Raw genomic sequence first — 19,390 nt, 5'->3', positions numbered from 1 at the left:
TTCTAAAAGATTTCGTGATAAGACATCTCTTGACCGTGCAATTACTGAACTGTCAATCCAATTAATTCGGTGGTTGTTTTCACTTAAATGAATAAATAATGCATTAGATTTTTGCCCAGTTTTTACAGAGTATTTATGCTGGCTTAGCCTTACTTCTAAGCCCTTGCTCGACTGTCCGAGATAGAATGAGGGACAATCCATACATGGAATTTTATATATTATGTTGTTGCTTTCTCTGGGGCCATTTTTTATTAACATTCTTTTTAGTGTGTTATTATAGGAAGAAACAAGGTTGACATTGAAAGCTTTTAACAATGGTTTAATGGTTTCAAATCCGTTAAAATAAGGCAAACTGAGAATGTTCTTAGAATTTTCTTTCTGTGTTGTTGTTTTCAGTATAAAACTTTTTGTGGGCTTTATTATAACAAATGCCTAATATATGTGAAGGATAGCATAATCTTTCCCTGAACTAATGATATGTCTGATAGGGTTATTGATTTTATGTGTCTTGACTAAACCATACATATAAGGTAGGGAGGCACATTGCGGTGTGAACTTTAATTAAATGGTCCAAGCCCATTAGAATGGATTTAATTTGTTTATTAAAATGGGAGTTCACTGTCTGTGTAGGGTCAGACCTCAGTTTCGTATAAGTATCAGTATCATTTAGCAATGTCATTATTTTACTTACATAGTCACTTTTATTCATTATTACCACTGCATTAGATTTATCTACTTTTGTCACTTTCACTGTTCCGTCTTCTTTAATTTTCTTTAAAGCCTGGAGAAATCTCACGGGCACATTAGGGGGAGAAGGTTTACTCATAGCACCATACACAATACCTTTACAAATATTGATATCATCAGGGCATAGGTTTTGATTAAATTTTTCCAAATAACAAAAGGATTTTTAGATATTCCTAGAATTTTAAAGCTTTTTAACATAAATGTTGTTTTCAGTAATATTAATGTCAAGAGTTTAGTAATAAAAAATTCTCCTAAAGATCTTCCAGGCAACATATATGAAATTCCTTGCAAAAAGTGTGATAAAGTCTATTACGGACAGACCGGTATATCTCTTTCACAACGTCTCAAACAGCATCAATATTCTGTGAGAACTGGGCAAATATCGAATGCATTATTCGTACATATGAGAGATTTAGACCATCCTATTAACTGGAGTCAAGCAAGAGCCTTAATCCCATGTAATGACACAGTTAAAAGGAATATCATTGAATCTTGTTTCATCAAGTCAAATAATTGAAATATTCTAAATTTAAGTCTTGGTTTATTTAAACTTGATGCTTTCATAATGAAAAAAATTGTAGATAAATATAAGCAACAAAATTAATATATTCAGTTTTTACATGTTTTGGACTGTAAAGATACTTTGTAATTTCGGTTAGGGTCAAATCTGTTTAGGTTTGTGACCGTGTGATATCCGATAATCCTGGATTATCTCTTTTAATTTTTACCCTTTTGACAATTAACCATCTGGTATTCTTGATCTTGTTGTGTACCTGAGAATTTCTCTCCAATTGTATTTCATTAGCTCCTTGACAATGTCTTAGTAAAGACGAAAGCGCTTGGATTTCTGACCATCATTTTCCTGTGGGATTCGCTTATTTATGAAGTCACTTGCATCTACTGTGAGTTTTTAAGCATATATATATATATATATATATATATATATATATATATATATATATATATATATATATAATATATATATATATATATATATATATATATATATATATATATATATATATATACAGTTGAAAATAATCCATTCTGATTCTTTTTTCAGGACTTAAATGTTTCTTATTTTTCAAAATGAGGGAAAACCTATTCGTGTAGGACTCAAAATACAACGTGATATAATACACAGTTGATCTAAGTAATAGCTCTGTGTCGGTATTTCCTTGGAAATTGACTTTTTTTTTTACAGTATTGTGGTTGTTTATTAAGAATTTGCTGTTATTTCTTGCTCGATCAACTGTAATTAACACCCCATGGGCTAGTACTAAACCAAAGGGAAATACGTTTGAAGTTGAGCTTTCGTATTGGCGGGGCCGTTTCTTGCAGCCCGTGGTCCGGAGTTGTTTCTTAGAACGGGTTAGTAAATATTATTACTATCACTGTTTTTTCAATCTCATCGAACAAGGTTAGGAATATAAACGATCTCGATCTACTCACCAAGATCAGAGGCCTATTTTGACGACCATATTTCAAAATCATAATTATACAAGTTTATCACCCACGGCAAACATCGAAATTTCAAAAATAGTTTATGAACAATTTGGGAAAACCACCACATAGCAGCTACAGTATTGACGTGAAAATGATCTCGCCTTATTTTCTAATAACAGACCTACATGGATCTTTTTATTATTATTATTATTATTATTATTATTATTATTATTATTATTATTATTATTATTATTATTATTATTATTATTATTATTATTATTATTATCTTTAACAAGATGGTGAAAGGCGTCTGAAAATAACGAAGGGTAGGAAAATATAAATAGTACTATCTATTTCTGTTCAGACATAAATGACATATGCAATGAACGTTATTACTTTACTGTAAATTTGGCGCGCAAATCCTTTATTTGTTATTATTATAATTTCTGCTGTTTTTTTTTGTCGTCAGAAGCAACAGGGGTCCTTGTTTTTCATGTGAAGGATCCCATCTACTGACAAGGCTAACGCAGGCAACGGATACGGCAACGCAGGAATTGTTTATACGACAGCAGTCATTTGTTTACGCGAAGGACAGAGCTGCTTTTTACTGGTTTCAAGTCGTGTTTAGCGAGAGTGGCACAGTTTCCACACAAAAAAATATTCTCTCTCTCTCTCTTTATGGGTGGCTCGGTGGATAAGTTTGTGTGACACCAGACACACACACACACTATATATATATATATATATATATATATATATATATATATATATATATATATATATGTATATATATATATATATAGTGTGTGTGTTTTTTTTCTTTATTTATGATATATATATATATATATAGATATATATATATATATATATATATATATATATATATATATATATATATATATATTATATATCAAATATAAAGAAAAACTAATTATTTTCTCCCTCTCGAATGAGAGCCTGGGCACGAGGGTACGAAAGCAAAAACCAAGCAAACTTGAAGTAAAGATCCCTAGACTTATAGACTCCCTGTAGACAAATACTCTCGGATTTCACTTGCAATTTCCGTCCATTTTTTCCTTTATATTTACAAAAGCTATTTTGTGCAAAGACTGAAGTTAGAGCTCTTGTTACTTATGAGAATGTGTTCATTATAGCTGTTGCTTTACAGAGAAAAGGTACTTGGTCAAACAGCTTCAATGAGTCTAGCTAGATAGATACCTTGAAAGCGTGGACGAGTAGATCGCGCGCTGTGACTAACACCATTGTTCTCACAGGGAGACGTGGCGCTCATGACGAAACCACTGTCCTTATTTTAAGAAGAGAGGGATAATAAATATTTAACAAGGAAGGTTTGGAAGTTTATGAATGGTAAATACATCCTCAATTTCGTTGTGTATTGAATTTATCTAAAAACTGACTTGCTTCCTTCGGAAGGTATTGATAAAAAGAGAACAATAAACAATACTTGGAAGTAATTCTTGGAAGTAATTCACTCAGAGGTTTTTGTGCTATGAGTGAGTGTATTTGTTGATACCTTTTTTCGTAGTATTTTCTTTTATCGTGGTTATAGTACGAAAAATAGGATAAGTGAATTGTGAATAAACATCATAATGTCATACTATGTATGGTTTCTTACTATTATGGGCGTAATGTCTGTCCGTCCGTCTGTCATTCAGTCACGGCAAAACGGTTGGTCCGGTGGGCATGAAACTTGGCAGGGTTATAGTGGGGACCTCTAAGATGGTTTATAATGGGGTTTCATCCTACCCAAACCTCGACCCCCCCCCCCCCCCCCACCTCTCCAATGGGCGTGGAAAACCGTTACCAAAAATTCAAGCAAATCGGTTATAGCTGTTTAATGGCTGCTTGCTAGTATAATAATAATGATGCTAATCTTTCCTATAATATCAATAGTTACATTTCGCCTTTATCTGTTTCAAGTGTAATTTTTTGCACCTGTGACCTACTTAAAACTTTTCGAAATAATAAACCATAATGAACATTGACTTGTCGAAATAATGATGACGAAAGGTTTTAAGAGAAATAAAGACCACGGGGTTGTTAGAGACCCCTCATTGCCATCGTTTCCCAGATAAGCCGTAGCTTTTGAACTGACCTGTTACTTAGAAGGCACAATAGGTAAAGTATTTACTTACTGAGTGACATCGAGATCAGAAGCGCCTCAGTGTCGTGATCGGTATGGTCTTGGCCTCCCACCTCGGTGGCCGCGAGCTCGATTCTCTGGCATTCCACTGAGGGGTCAGAGATGTGTATTTCTGGTGATGGAGGTTCACTCTCGACGTGGTTCGGAAGTCACGTAAAGCCGTTGGTCCTGTTGCTGAATAACCGCTGGTTCCGTGCAGCGTAAAAACATCATGCAAACAAAGATCAGAGATGTTTCATGATTTACAAGTTAAAAAAATGAAATAAAACATGAAAAATACTCACCAGCCCCACAGTGCTTATCTGCTAAATTTGACCATAATTAGAGAAAGATAAAACAGGTAAAATATTGTCTCTTGAATTAACCGTTCAAATAGGTCTAGGTCAAAACTACGTGGGGTTCTTTAGCTTTGACAACAGTTGCTGGGAAGTAGAGACAAGAACATATATGTTTTATGCCATTAAGTCGACCTGTGTGCCCTTGAGAAATATGTCAAGTTCAAAAACTTTTTTTTTTTTTTGACGATCCCCAACCGATAAGATACTTACCGAAATGTCTATTAAAATAATAATAATAATAATAATAATAATAATAATAATAATAATAATAATAGACAGGTTGTAGAATAAGGAGACAGGCGTAGGCGTGACCTTACCTAACCAAGCTTTAATTCTTAACTTAGGGAGCCGTGCCCTGACCTGGCCTGTGGAACTGGGGCTTCACCCTCCTGAAACTCCCCCCCCCCTAAAGTAGCACTGAATATCCCTGTTTCTCAACCCCGCGTGCTGCCTATGATAATGGTAATATAATAATAACAATGATAATAATAGCATGGTCCGGTGACGATAATCTTTTATTCCTTCTGAATACCAGACTCCCCCTGAAAAAAGAAGAAGAAAATTTAAGAAAAAGGAGAGAAAAAATAGGCCGAAGTTTCTTCTGCGCAATGAAGTTTTCTATACAGCGTATATCGCTGTATGAAACTCTCAGCCGTGCGTCTGGCACGATCATGACTAACTAATTCTTAAATAATAAAACCTACTGAGGCTGGAGGGCTGCAATTTGGTACGTTTCATGATCGGAAGGTGGTTGATCGACGCACCAATTTGCAGCCCCCTAGCCTCAGTAGTTTTGAAGATCTGAGGGCTGGCGGACAAACAAAAAAAGACATCTCAGTAGTTTTCCTTGACAGACAACTAAAAAAGAAAGAGAGAGAGAGAGAGCGCGTTGGGGCAGATCTCAACAAGAAGGGCACAGGCAGCCCGTTTGAAGAGCGGCTGGTTGTTTGAGCGAGGTTGGTACATGTAAACAAAACGGATAAACCTCGACTGTGGTGGCTCGGTCAGTGTTGCTTAGTCTAGTAGATGCTCCGGTTCTTGGTGGGAGTTGCGGTATCTTGCCTCCCCCGCGCTGTCGGTTCCATTTTCGTATTTTTAAGTTTTTTGTGCCAGTGCGATGATAATTAATTATTGCTAGATCTGTGCTTGTCGTTGTCGCTATATTAATGTCTTTAACAATGGAATCTCTAAGACGAAACTGAGAAATATTTGCGTTGTGACCGTAGGCGAAACGATAAGTTCTAAAGATACGAGTTTTAACTGTTTACATGTCTTGCCACGTTTCATAGTGCGTTAGGTGTGAGTGATACGAAAGCTAACCTTAACTCCGTTTTCTATAATTTGGGTGAAAAGAGGAAATGATTAGTTGTGAGATAAAAAATGGAGTGCCCATTACAAATCTACTTAGATAAGCTGAAAACGAAACTGACGTTTTGTGACAGCATCTGTTGCCTTTTGATCTGAAGGCCATGTATCAGATTAACAAAACGATAATGAATAATGTGTTAATTTAACTCTTAAAAACGTATAAACTTTAAGGTGTTCTGCAGTGGAGAAAACGTTTTTACACGAAAGTTAACCTCAGGAATCTTTTCACGAACATTTGAGTAGTACTGACTCTCATTAGCTGGGGAATATTTTGTACACATGCGGTCAACAGTGACGAAAATGCGCAACATTTGTTGAAATAACTATCTCTCTATCTACTTATCTAGCTTTCTATCTATCTATAGATAGACAGAAAGCTAGAGAGATAGGTAAATGTAGTGACATGGCCAACCGCGCTGCAAACTTTTGTTAAGTGCAATCAGGCAACGCTGACTCGGTGTCTGAATGGTACTACCATAGATATGGTACTACAGCAATTTGCTCAGGTTTGCTTTATTTAACCCACGAAGTAATTCCCAGCCCACAGGTCATAGCCCATCAGTCCATCCATCTGTGAAAGAGTACCAGCGTCTGCTGGACTTAGAAAAAAAAAGAAGTTTGAGACTAGTAACTTCACCCTAGCAATTTGATAAGAAACTGGAACAGTGCTGCGTATACTCTTCAGATACCACACCACTCCGAAGTGAAGACTCGTATGACAGAAGATATCTATCTATCTATATATATATATATATATATATATATATATATATATATATATATATATATATAGAGTGTGTGTGTGTGTGTGTGTGTTTGTGCTCGATGGAAAAAACGTTTTTTTTTTCTTCTTCTTTATCTTTCATTCTCTTGGTGAACTCTGAATAGTGAAAAAGAACATCTAAGTGACTCGAACAAATTAATTATGCACGAGATGAAGTAAATAAGAAAATCATAATAACCTGTTTTAGTATAATCAAAGCAGTTTGCATATCCTTAATTGTAACTTGTAATCTCTCGCGGAATAGATTTTCAAAATTATGTAATGCTTTAAATAGACCAATAATACAATTCCTCTTAGGAAAAGAGATGTAAACAGTAATCATAAAACCAGTAATACTTCATCGCAGAAACTTTAATTAACTGAGTATGATAATTTATTTTGTCAGATTGATTTCAGTCTTCGAATTGTTTCTAAAAATTTACAATGGTTCATTTTTATCAACCCTTATATATATATATATATATATATATATATATATATATATATATATATATATATATATATATATATATATATATATATATATATATATAATGTGTGTGTTGTGTGTGAGTGTTTTTATTGGTTTATTCATTTATAGTCAAGTAATGAAAAAGTTTAATAGTATACTGCTATCTAACTATCTATGATCATTGTGTTTAAGTTACACTGAATTGATGGGATCTTGCATTTTCACTCAGATAAACGTTCAAGGAAAAAAAACTAAGCCAATGACGAACACCAACACCATGACTGCGTCTAGTAAGAAACGCCTATTGGGAATATACAACATTCTGTCTCTCTTCTGCTCATTCCACTCTTTCCGAGTCATTGCCGGAGACGACCAGACGTCGAATGCGTTCGACCCTCTGTCCAGCATTTACATTCGACAAGAAGCCGCGCTCAGGAAGCTAGACTCTCTCATGGCAAAAGTCAGCCGCATAGAAGCCCTAGAGACGAAGCTGACGGCCCTGACGAGCCTCCTGGAAGCAGAGCAGGAAAGGAACCAGCTGCTGGAATCGAAACTGGAATCGATGGAAGGCAAAATAGACAACCTGACAGCTGAAGTGAAAGAGGTTAACAGAAGTTTGGCTCTAGTTGGCATCAGCGTCTGCCAGGTGGAGGGTCGTTTAGAGAACGTGTCGTCCTCGGGCAGATCAGACGACTGTCAGTGCGTTGACAGCATCCTGTCAAATGTGACAGAAATATACCAAGAGGCCATTCGAGACCAAACATCCAATCTGAGTTTCGTGTGCGGGTTGGCCGTGGACGAGCTCAAGATGTTTGTGGAAGAAGCGATCGGTAACGCGACCTTCTCAGCAGCAGCATCGACGCAGATGGCGAATGAATCATCATCGTCCGCCTCGACCTTGGAAGTCGAAAACAAGCTGTCAGAACTACAAGACCTCATTTTGTATGACACTAACGTCACGCAGCACCTCTTCTCTGCTACCTTCAGCCGCATTCGAATCTCGAACCTCGCGATGGACAAGCGCTTGGCTGCCCTCTTGCACACGTCGTCCACGCGTCAGCGCGTGCTGCAGGACAGCTTGCTGAAGGCGATGACGTCGGTGGCAACCCTCGTCAAAGCGCAGACGCAGGACGCCATTCGCAAGACCGAAAACCGATTCGAAAGTCTCGAATTCTCGCTCGCGGCCTCGACCAAGCGCCACGCCAAGGAGCTGGCAACGCTCGTCCTTGAGGCGGCGAACCACACCCTCTACGACGTGTCGTCCTCCACCCTGACCCAGCTTGAAGGGCTACTTCAGGCGCATCTCAATCAGTCGGCACTCCTCGAGGACATCCTCGACGCGCTGAGGGACTCTCAAAACCAAACGGTGCAATACGATACAGCCAAGCAAAAGGAGTTCTGCGTCTTCATGGTAAGCTTTTAATAACAGCTGGGGGCCCCGTTTCCGAGAAACTGTGGTTGCGTTTAGATAGAAGCGTATATTTTTCTTTAGCTTTATGATGGTCGCACCAAGACAGGCGTGGCTGTTCAAAACAAGCACAGGCTCTCTCGGAAAAAAAAAAAAAAAGTGTTAATGGACTCTACTCCTCTTAAAGATGACAGATCTGCTGCTCTTGAAAACGGTTGATGAATGCTTTCATACACTCGTGTGCTGAGCTGAGTTTGGGAGCAGGTAATATATATATATATATATATATATATATATATATATATATATATGAATATATATATTACATTTTACATGTGTGAATTATTTGTACAGTACAGACTGACGATATGTCAGGTTGGCACGAAGCGTTTCATAAAAAACTCTCATTGATCTGAGTATCGGTAACACTACTGATGACTATATATATACGTACATATGTATATATAATATAGAGATATATGTATGTGGGATATACGTGTATTTTATGGATGGAGATGGATAAGCGAGATATAAATGCAGGTGTGTGTTTGTTATCAGCTTAACATGTATATATTTGACATGTGTGGACCACCTTCGTCTCAGTTATTGTGAGTGTAATTGACTTTGAGAAATCAGTTTGTTGACTAATTTCATTCATTCAAGTTTATTTCGTCATGGTTAGTCTATAATCGACAAAACTTTCACTTTAGAAATAAAAAATGGATATGTGGCCTTTTATAACATAGATTATGTATGAACAGAGCAATAAGACTGAAAAGAAAAGTGGACAAACGTATATTAATACAAAATGAATTTTTTTTTAAATTCCACATTTTATGAAAAATTACACCAATAATAGAAAAAAATTGCAGTCTGCAATTATCTATTACAGACTTATTGTAATTTAACCGAACGGTAGTTTTATTGTTCGAGCGGGAAAAATAAGGTTTTGGAATTATTTTTTTAAATTCTGAAAAAAAAGCCTGAAAGTCTACTGGCAAATGTAGAAAAAGAAGTACCTTTTATATATATATATATATATATATATATATATATATATATATATATATATATATATATATATAAAAACTGTAAACTAGCTTTGCCTGAAATAATGACTTAGATTGTCCCCGCAAATGTTTGTCTGTTCTTTATTAGGATAAGATTTCCCACCTGCGGTAATAAATAATAATAATAATAATAATTAATAGTAATAATGATTTCATTATTATTATTTGGAAGATGAACCCTATTCATATGGAACAAGCCCACCAAAGGGACCACTGACTTGAAATTCAAGCTTCCAAAGAATATTACGGTGTTCATTAGGAAATAAGAGATGGTCAAGGGGAATACAGAAAGAAGAGAGATCTCGGTTATCAAAAAGAAAAAAATCAGTTGATAATAATAATAATAATAATAATAATAATAATAATAATAATAAAATCTTTCAGAATGACCAGCAGGGTTTGTACCATAATAAACCAACGTGTTTGTTATTATAACGAAAATCGAGGCCACAGAGAGAGAGAGAGAGAGAGAGAGAGAGAGATAGAGAGAGAGAGAGAGAGAAAGAGAGATGAAACCGTAGCAAAAGTCAGTAAATGTTCTGAGATAGTTTCCCGTCAGGATTCGTTCCAATATTTATTTTCTAGCGCTGCATTTTTCGCGGTAATTGCCCTGTCTAAATAGATAAGAAAAACTATTATTTTTATTATTATTATAAATACAAGCCTAGCAGCACGTTCTCAAAACGAGAACATAACTATCTGCTAGTAAGGGGTATACGTGTTGGTCATTTTGGAAATACACAACCTTTGAATTCTGGAATATACACCTGGTTATAAAAAACTGCAAAGGTAAAATGAGTAAGCTGGAAGTGATTTAAAAAAAATCCGGGTGATTAATGATTTGTTTGCCGTGAGGAATACATACGTTAAAGCAAAAGATCTTTGCAATGATTACTGCAACACGTCCATTTTCATCAGAAAAAGAAAATAAGTTTCATGCTTTTCAAAATAGGCATTAGAATTTGACCTACATTTCTCTCTCTCTCTCCTCTCATTTAAATTGTAAACAAGATGTTGTAAACAAGATGTTTACAAATGTCTTGGTTTTTATTTGATTTGGTATCCAGTAATTTCCGGAATCCTCTCTCGTCCCAAACGTGTAAACTACTTGAATGTAGGTATCTCACGGAAAACCTCTTCTTTCTTTCTTGCTATTTTCTTTCTTGGTTTATTTCATTCTTTCTTAAGCTCCCTGCATTGTCGGTACCGCGATTTTACACTTAATAGAATATTTTACAATTATATCAATAAATTAAAATGTAAGACAGGACGTCGATAGCTAACGGGCAAAACGATTAGTTGTTCATCTGAAGCAAAAGTTACCTGATATTTTTTATATAATATGTATATGTGGATATTCCTAAATATCATAGACAGACACTTAATCTATTATCTTATGTGTTAAGCAACACAAAAAACAGGCAATCGACACCATAAACAGAACAGAGTATTGGGAACGATTACATCACGCTTTCCAGTTTGCATTTGTTTCTGTGCAACGTAAACGAAAGACCTCAGCTGTTTGTTTTCCTTGTGCTTGGGCTCCCAGATCTGTCAGACTTGGGATAGAAAACGCTCCATCTTTATAGCTGCAGTGCTTATTCGTGCTGGTGCTGGTGTTTAAAAGAAAGCTAGAAAAAATCATTAGGAAGACACTGTGAATAAACAGTAATACCTGCTCCTATAGATAAGTTAACACACGATGTCTCCTCTTAGGATGGACTAACAAGTCTTTGAGACATCAAAATCCTTGTAACTCCTTGTAACTATATCATAGTTGTTATCTGTATTTGACCTGTATGCTTTCTCTTTGTCTTCCCAGGTCTACTAATCTTTAACGAATCCCAGAACCTATTATCTTCACTTCCCCGTTCGTCTTACCGTCTTCGTCATTGCACGTAGCGGGGTAGTGCCGTCAGTAGTATAGTACACCTCATGAGGCAGACTGTAGGCATTGCTTAAGGGTTCTTTGGAGCGTGCCTTCGGCCCTTATCTACATCTACAGCCCCTTTTGTTCCTTTTACTGTACCTCCGTCCATATTCGCTTTCTTCCATCTTACTTCTACCCCTCGTAACAATTGATGCACAGTGCAACTACTTCTGAGGTTTTCCTCCTGTTACACCTTTCAGACCTTTTACTGTCGAATTTCGTTACAGCGCTGAATGACCTCGTAGGTCCTAGTGTATGGCCTTTGGTCTAAGTTCTATATCAAGTTAAGTAATACATCCAAAACTTACATATTTTTCATTTCAGGTTGACGACAACAGAACGGAGAACTCCAGTCTTGAATATTCAGAGCCGTCTATAAACCACATTATAGATACAGTGAGTCAAACGGCCCTGAATTTTAACTAGAACTGTGTTTTGCTTTTCTGCTGTTCCATCAATCAAGCGCAATAAATGGCAACATGCAATCTTCGTGGAACGTTTCTTATAAAAAGTATCATTTGGAATTTCATGCGTTTACAAGGATTTTGTAGTATTATTGACATCTCTGATAGTAATAATAATAATAATAATAAGAACAACCACACATTGACCGTTCAAACCTAACTTTTATTTATTTATTTTTTTTTTATAGATTAATGACGTCCACTCGCAGCTGAGGCAGCAAGTAACCGACATTGCAGAGCAGTTGCTTGGGATGAGGATTTACTACGCTACCAGCCTCCATATGAGCACAGACCAAGTAGGGAAATCTGTATTTAAGGTTCCGTTATAAAAAAATAAAAAAACACACACACACAGACAGACATACAGAACAGTCTTTGTTACGCACATACTGTTTATTTTGAAGAATTGTTCTTAGAATTATTATAATTTCACGAGAATATTAGCATATCCACTATTTTTTACTATTTTAAGATTGCGTATTCTTTGGTAAGCCAATCGTTTATTTTTTATCGTTTATGAAACTGATAAATTAGCTTTATCGTTATTATTAAATCCTTTGTTCCATCGTATATCTGCTGAGGCAATAAAAATAATAGTTTGGTAAATCGTCATTAGCTCTGCAAAACTGCGCCTTGACCCAGGCTGACAACCTACACATCTCTTGAAAAAGGGCCACAGATAGGGCCTGAAAGTACTCGAGTGTTGAGTAAAATAAAATGTAAATACTTACAAGTAAACACGTTATGCACAGTAATTTTGTGGGTTTATTTTTCAATTTTTAGTTTTATATAAGAGTAATTTTCGTCACGTACTACACCGTGACAGTTTTTCATATTCAGGAATGTTAAGCCACAAATTTCGTCTGATATCCAATTCATTATACCCCGGGAGTAACTTTTACGCGAAAGGGGATTTATAAGTGAAAAGTACTTCTTCACCAGTGGGATCGAACTGCCGCTTATCTAGGAGACAACGAAAGTACAGTGACTGTGACACATCAAGCCATCAAAAGCAGTATAAGCTGATATATCGGCGCTGCTGTGCATTGGACAATTCACGAAGTTTGTGTCTCGATGTTTCTGAATATATATAAAAAAAGATGTCACTGTATGTGACATAAATTAATCTTGTTTAAAGCTAAAAATCTTTAGACGATTATCGTTTTGCAGAGATACTAACGATTTATTAAACTCAAATACTATTTCATTGCCTCAGCAGATACGATGGAATGAAGGATTTAATTTAATAATAATAATAATAATAATAATAATAATAATAGTATAAAAAATATCCACAATTATATATAAAAAATATATTTCTATGTAAAAATATAAAACAAAGACTTTCGAAAACCTGAACGGTGTTCCTCATCAGTGTACACTGATGACGTTACACTGATGAGGAACACCGTTCAGGTGTTCGAAAGTCTTTGTTTTATATTTTTACATAGAAATATATTTTCTATATATAATTGTGGATATTTTTTAAACAATTTGTTTTCACGAAACTGTGAACTTCTTAACAATAATAATACTGTTAAAAAGAATGGCGGAATTAAGCGATTTGATTTTAAGTATTTTTTTTTCTTACAGTTCGCTTCTCAGGCTCAGTTTCATACAAGACAGAATATACGACTGTCTTACCAAAGCTAAAGCTGTCAGTTTGCCAACCACAGACCCTAAAGATTAGTAGATATATCTTACAGCCTTCAATTCCCTTCTGATTAAAATTCTCCTCCGGCTTTTACGTATTTTCCTCGAACCTTTCAAGACGACCAAAGAGGTTGCAGTTTGACAACTAGAACTTGATCAGGAAAACACTAGAGCACCTCAGTGGCGTTTATCGGTATGGTCTTGGCCTGCCACCTCGGTGGCCGCGAAATCGATTCTCGGGCATTCCGCTGAGGCGTTATAAATGTGTATTTCTGGAAGTTCACTCTCGACGTGGTTCGGAAGTCACGTAAAGCCGTTGGTCCCGTTGCTGAATAACCACTGGTTCCATGCAACGTAAAAACACCATACAAACAAACAAACAAACAAAGGAAACGCCATAGTAGATTCACATCAACCGTGCATTTGATGTCTAGGCCAGTCCCTTACGACGCTCCTGATTGGCTGTTGATAAGCCTATCACAGGGCTGGAAACTCTCAGTCTCTCTCGAAAGTTCACATAGGCAGGATATGTGTTCCACCCCTCCTGAGGTATACGTTTGAAAGACGTATCCCTCAGGAGAGGAAGAACACATATTCTGCCTATGTGTACTCTCGAGCGAGACTGAGAGTTTCCAGCCCTGTGATTGGCTTATTAACAGCCAATCAGGAGCGTCGTAAGGGACTGGCCTAGACATCAAATGCACGGTTGATGTGAATCTACTATAGCAATAACCTCATTCCAGATAGTGAGCGCATTCGGAGACGTCCGCAGTGACATCAACCAGTCTGTCCAAGAGACTCTAGCGAAGACGACGCGACATTTGGAGAAACTGAGACGGTCCTCCATGGGCATTCTGGACGCGGCTGTGACCACAGTCTCCTCCTCGGCCGTCAGTTCTGCGCAAGCGTCGGCTGATCAGCTGAAGAAGGCCATGAAGACCTTGGAATCTCGCATTGCAACCAAATTAGACAAGGTAGTAGAAAACGTCTTTAATTCTTTGCAGTTAACTGTCGTTCTGAGAAGGAAATTTTAATATATACCCGTATGTCATTCCAATCACGACCGATCACAGAATAAGTAAGGAACCGGAAATATCACCATTATTTAGCAGTATATATATTTCGTTTTATGATGGATCATTTTTAAAGTATTCACTTCACATTTTGCATTCAAGGGATATATACTATAAACTTAACCAGTTTTAATTTTTATTTTTTTTTTACCAGATTGGAGCTGACGCTCACTGGTAATTCATTTGTTCGTTTCGCTGAATCTGTTACGCTTTCTTATGGAAAAAGTTAGTCTTTTAGCTTCCTTATTCAAGTTTTTTTTTCTTGTTTCTTATAGCCATCAAAATATTTTCATGCTTGCCCCTTAACTTATCGCACGCCAGTATTTACAGACTTCGCGGCTTCCTTATTCAGATAATTGGAGATAATTCGTAAAATTATTTACCGGGAATTTCAACTAATTTCGATGATGTTCTATATCTCTAATTTGCTATATCCTTGTGGCTTCCCGAATTCCAGTCTGTGAATTCGATTCAGCAAAAAAAAAAATGTGTGTTTTTATGACAGAATAAATTAGTGTCATTTAAAAATGAAAGTTTTGTTTTCCAAAGGGGCCTTACGTTTTCCGTCCTAATTGGAACCATGTACGTGTCAAGTACGCATGATAGGCACGAAGGCATCTATTCAGTTAGAAATTAACGGTATGAACGTAAAATAAGAATTTTAAACTGTATGGACGGGTGACTAAATTTCCCGCGTAAATTTTCAAGATCGGTCAATTTATTCGCCCGATTGGTTCATAAAGAGGTATTAGTTTGACTGACTGAATGCCCGTTTTACTTGGTACCATGTATATATCTAAACGTCAGATATCACTTATAATAATGACTATGATGATATGTCCTGTAGGGGATTAGTGCCGTCAGTGCACCTCATTCGGTACAATGTAGGCATAATTTAAGGTTCTTTGCAGCGTTTCTTCGGCCTCTAGCTGCAACTACTTTTCATTCCTTTTACTGTACCTCCGTTCATATCCTCTTTCTTCTATCTTACTGTCCACCCTCTCCTAACAATTATTTTATAGTGCAAATGCTTTGAGGTTTTCCTCCTGTTACACCTTTCAAACATTTTCACTGTCAATTTTCGTTTCAGCGCCGAATGGCCTTAGTTGCCCCAGTACTTGGCATAATGCCAAAAAATCTATATAAATAAAAAATCAAAATGATGAATGTGATCTTTAAGTCTAAAAGGAAAATGGGGGAAAAAATGTCATAGTCTGAACACCTAAGTTATAAATCTTACTTTAAATGAACATTTTCTGTTTTTATATTGCGACAGCTTCAGTCAGCCCTGGCACAACACCTGCCCGTGCCCTGCCCTGAGCAGTACACAAGAGTTGGAAACATCTGCCTGCTGGCCTTCCACGATGCCCTCACCTCTTGGCATACCGCCAGGGACCTGTGCCAACAGGAGGACGGCGACCTCGTGCTGATAGCGGATGGTGGCATGTTGGAAAACGTGAGGTCTTTCCTGTACGCAAACCAGGTCACTGAAGAAGCTCCCCTTGCACCGTACTGGCTTGGAGCTCGGAAGATGGAAGGCCAGTGGGTATGGACTAACGGCTCCGTGGTGACTATGAAGGTACACGAAGGCGCTCTCCTGGATGAAGATTTTGCAGACGAGGACTCAAAGACGTCTGGGCAAGAGGAGTGCCTGATGACTTGGGATGCCAGTGCCCAGTTGGTGCCTGGGCTGTGTGAATCGCTCAGATCTGTTGTCTGTGAACGCCAACTCAGTCTGTTCCCAAGTTCCCCAGAGCCCACTATCTCCAACGAGATATTGCCACAAACCACCAGCAAGCCTCCACAAACAACTGACAAACCGACTTTGGTTATCGACACAGATCTTAACAACGATCTTAACTCAGGCACATACGATTACTTGTCTTATTTCACACCGTAATAAGGTATTCAATTGCTTACCCTTCTCCGAAGCTTGTGGCTATTTTTTTCTTTACTCTTGAACAGATTGACGCAAAGTTGAATAGCAACTTCTACTGAGTATTTTAAGTGATAATAAGTTTGTTAGATCTGAAGGAGTGAGAGGCATTAACGTTCTTGCATAGTACCGAAAAACTGTATTTTATTTTTTATTTTTTCGAAAATGACACTTATCTAGGGACGCATGTTTAAAAGAAGGTCAAAGTATGAGACATCATTATTTTTTAAAATAATGCTGGTATGTGCTCTAGTTCAAGATAACCTGTATTACCCTTCCTTTGGTGATTTTCTTATAAAATTTCGAATCCTTTATACTTGACGTGCCGCGAACGAGAGAGAGAGAGAGAGAGAGAGAGAGAGAGAGAGAGAGAGAGAGAGAGAGAGAGAGAGAGAGAAATTATATTATATATATATACATATCTCGTATCTATACCTAAGAAAGTTTGTATGCGCATGTACATGTTTTCAGCAACGACTGCACTACGTATTTAGTTGTCAATTTTGCCACAAATGCAACTTATTTTTATTTTATGAGGAATCTGCAGCTACGCCACAAAACGAGCGAGGTATATAGTCGCTTCCGGACCAAAATTCACTTGAAAACAGACATAAAACATGGATGCAAACCCCAAAACAATTACCCGAGTTTATTTAGATCTTTTTTCTGGCTTTTGCTGTCTATTAAATAAAATGTTAATACACCAAGAGGTCTCTAGGTACACTGGAATATTTGTGGAAATAACACGAGAGCGATTAGTACCTTCGTCTTTAATCAAATTTCTGTATGTCATCACATATACTACTTTGAACCCAAAGCAAGATTCAACAGAGACTGTTCTTTCATATCTCACTGAAGTGTTGCCATCTCACCGGAATAACTTGTACTTGTGTTCATTACTTTCGACATTTTCAGAGCATATAAGGTTTTGTTATTTATTACATTAAACCTTCCATCTGTTTTTATTTTCTTTCCACGTACCATCTTGCTATTAGTAACCCTTCAGAACAAGAGATTTTTCCGAGGTTAGGTTTACAGTAACTTAAACAATTAAAGTAGTAGATGGGAGGGAGAAAGTGAAATGGCTAGGCCTACTGGCTGTGTTCACCGGCCTTCTGAACTTAAATAAGCTTTGTGATCCTCAGTTCAAGTGCATAAGATCAGAGTTGACAAACGAGTTAAGAACAATTTGAGAAATGAATATGAGCAAAAAAGATGAATTGTGGGTTACGATAGAAATTAAGGTATGTAGGTTAATTTTTTATCGTAACCCACAATCCATCTTTTTTTGCTCATACTCAATTCTCAAATTGTTCTTAACTCGTTTGTCAACTCTGATCTTATGAACTTAAACTTCAGAAGGCCGGTGAACACGGCCAGTAGGCCTATCCATTTCACATTCAACCTTCCATTTAATTCTTTAATTGTTTAAATTACTGTAAACCTAATCTCAGAGAGATCTCGTGTTCTGAAGGTTACACTTCTTTGAAAAAATTTGCTCACGATTAAAATGGAGATCTTGTAATCAGAGACAAATTATGTGCGCTTTATATTAGTCTTGTCTGTCTTTTGAATGTGGCTCATCGCTATAGGGGAGTTGATCACCCGCACAGACATATACATTGAGCAATCTCTAATAATGGATCCCGATGTGGAGAAAATTCTCATCTAAGATAAGTCAACTCCCTTCTCCTAGGCCTAGAGCAGCAACAATATCAACTCAAATTTGTGCGGACTCTTAAGCCGTAGAGAGATATAGGCCCAGTTGTTACAGCAGTGCTACCTTTCCCGCCATTCCGAACAATACACTTTCCCTCAGCTAATCGTTCCCCAACCTCTCTCGAAATCTGACAAATTTGTATATATAATATATATTATACATATAAAACAATTGATAATTTTTGGTGTTCAGAATCATCTGTTTTGCTTTCGTGATGTATTTCGTGTCAAGAATCGAATTAAATGTCTGTAATATGAGATATACCCAAGAGTAACTTGTATAGTAAAGGAATCATGTCAATAAAACATTGTCTATACAACGTCTTATCTTGTTTCCTTTTTTATGAAGGCTATATATCTATTTTTTTTATCAACCACAGCCTCCAGTTTCCTTGAGGGAGACGGGAGAGAAAACTCATTAATCTGTTATTTTGTTTTACTGCATAAAAGCCAAGCTGAGATTCTAGTAATTAAGAAATAAATTTCCCTGGGAAGTGTTACCAATAATAACATCATTCGCTCATACGAACCTTTTTACAATCTCTCTCTCTCTCTCTCTCTCTCTCTCTCTCTCTCTCTCTCATTTCGATCCTCATTTCGATCCTAAAGCTTCAATATTCAAATAAAATATCTAGTCTAAACCGTAGCCACCAATTGGTCTATTAAGCTGTTACCTTCTATTGGCCAGTCACAGTTTATATTCTTTACGTCAAACCAGTTGTGCATTGGATATGGCTTTTGTGTTCTCAAAGTCCTTTTAAGTTCTCATGTCTTTTTAGCCAAGGTCTAGAGAATGTTCTCTAGACCTTGTTTTTAGCTTTTGGGGCAGTCTGTAGAAT

General features: G+C 36.8%; 1 protein-coding gene across 1 annotated transcript; it reads left to right on the top strand.

The window, feature by feature from the left end:
* Positions 1-5,707: 5,707 nt before the first annotated feature.
* On the top strand, positions 5,708-17,984 carry LOC135210317 (uncharacterized). The gene is made up of 6 exons (XM_064243198.1): positions 5,708-5,769; positions 7,528-8,709; positions 12,031-12,102; positions 12,359-12,466; positions 14,567-14,797; positions 16,173-17,984. The coding sequence occupies exons 1-6, from the start codon at positions 5,722-5,724 to the stop codon at positions 16,794-16,796; spliced, it is 2,265 nt and encodes a 754-aa protein (XP_064099268.1). The 5' UTR covers positions 5,708-5,721; the 3' UTR covers positions 16,797-17,984.
* Positions 17,985-19,390: the final 1,406 nt, after the last annotated feature.

This window comes from Macrobrachium nipponense, chromosome 39 (genome assembly GCF_015104395.2).
Source record: "Macrobrachium nipponense isolate FS-2020 chromosome 39, ASM1510439v2, whole genome shotgun sequence".
Classification (NCBI taxonomy): Eukaryota; Metazoa; Arthropoda; class Malacostraca; order Decapoda; family Palaemonidae; genus Macrobrachium; species Macrobrachium nipponense.
The sequence above is the reverse complement of the archived record's forward strand: the minus strand, read 5'-3'. Positions and strand labels throughout refer to the sequence as shown.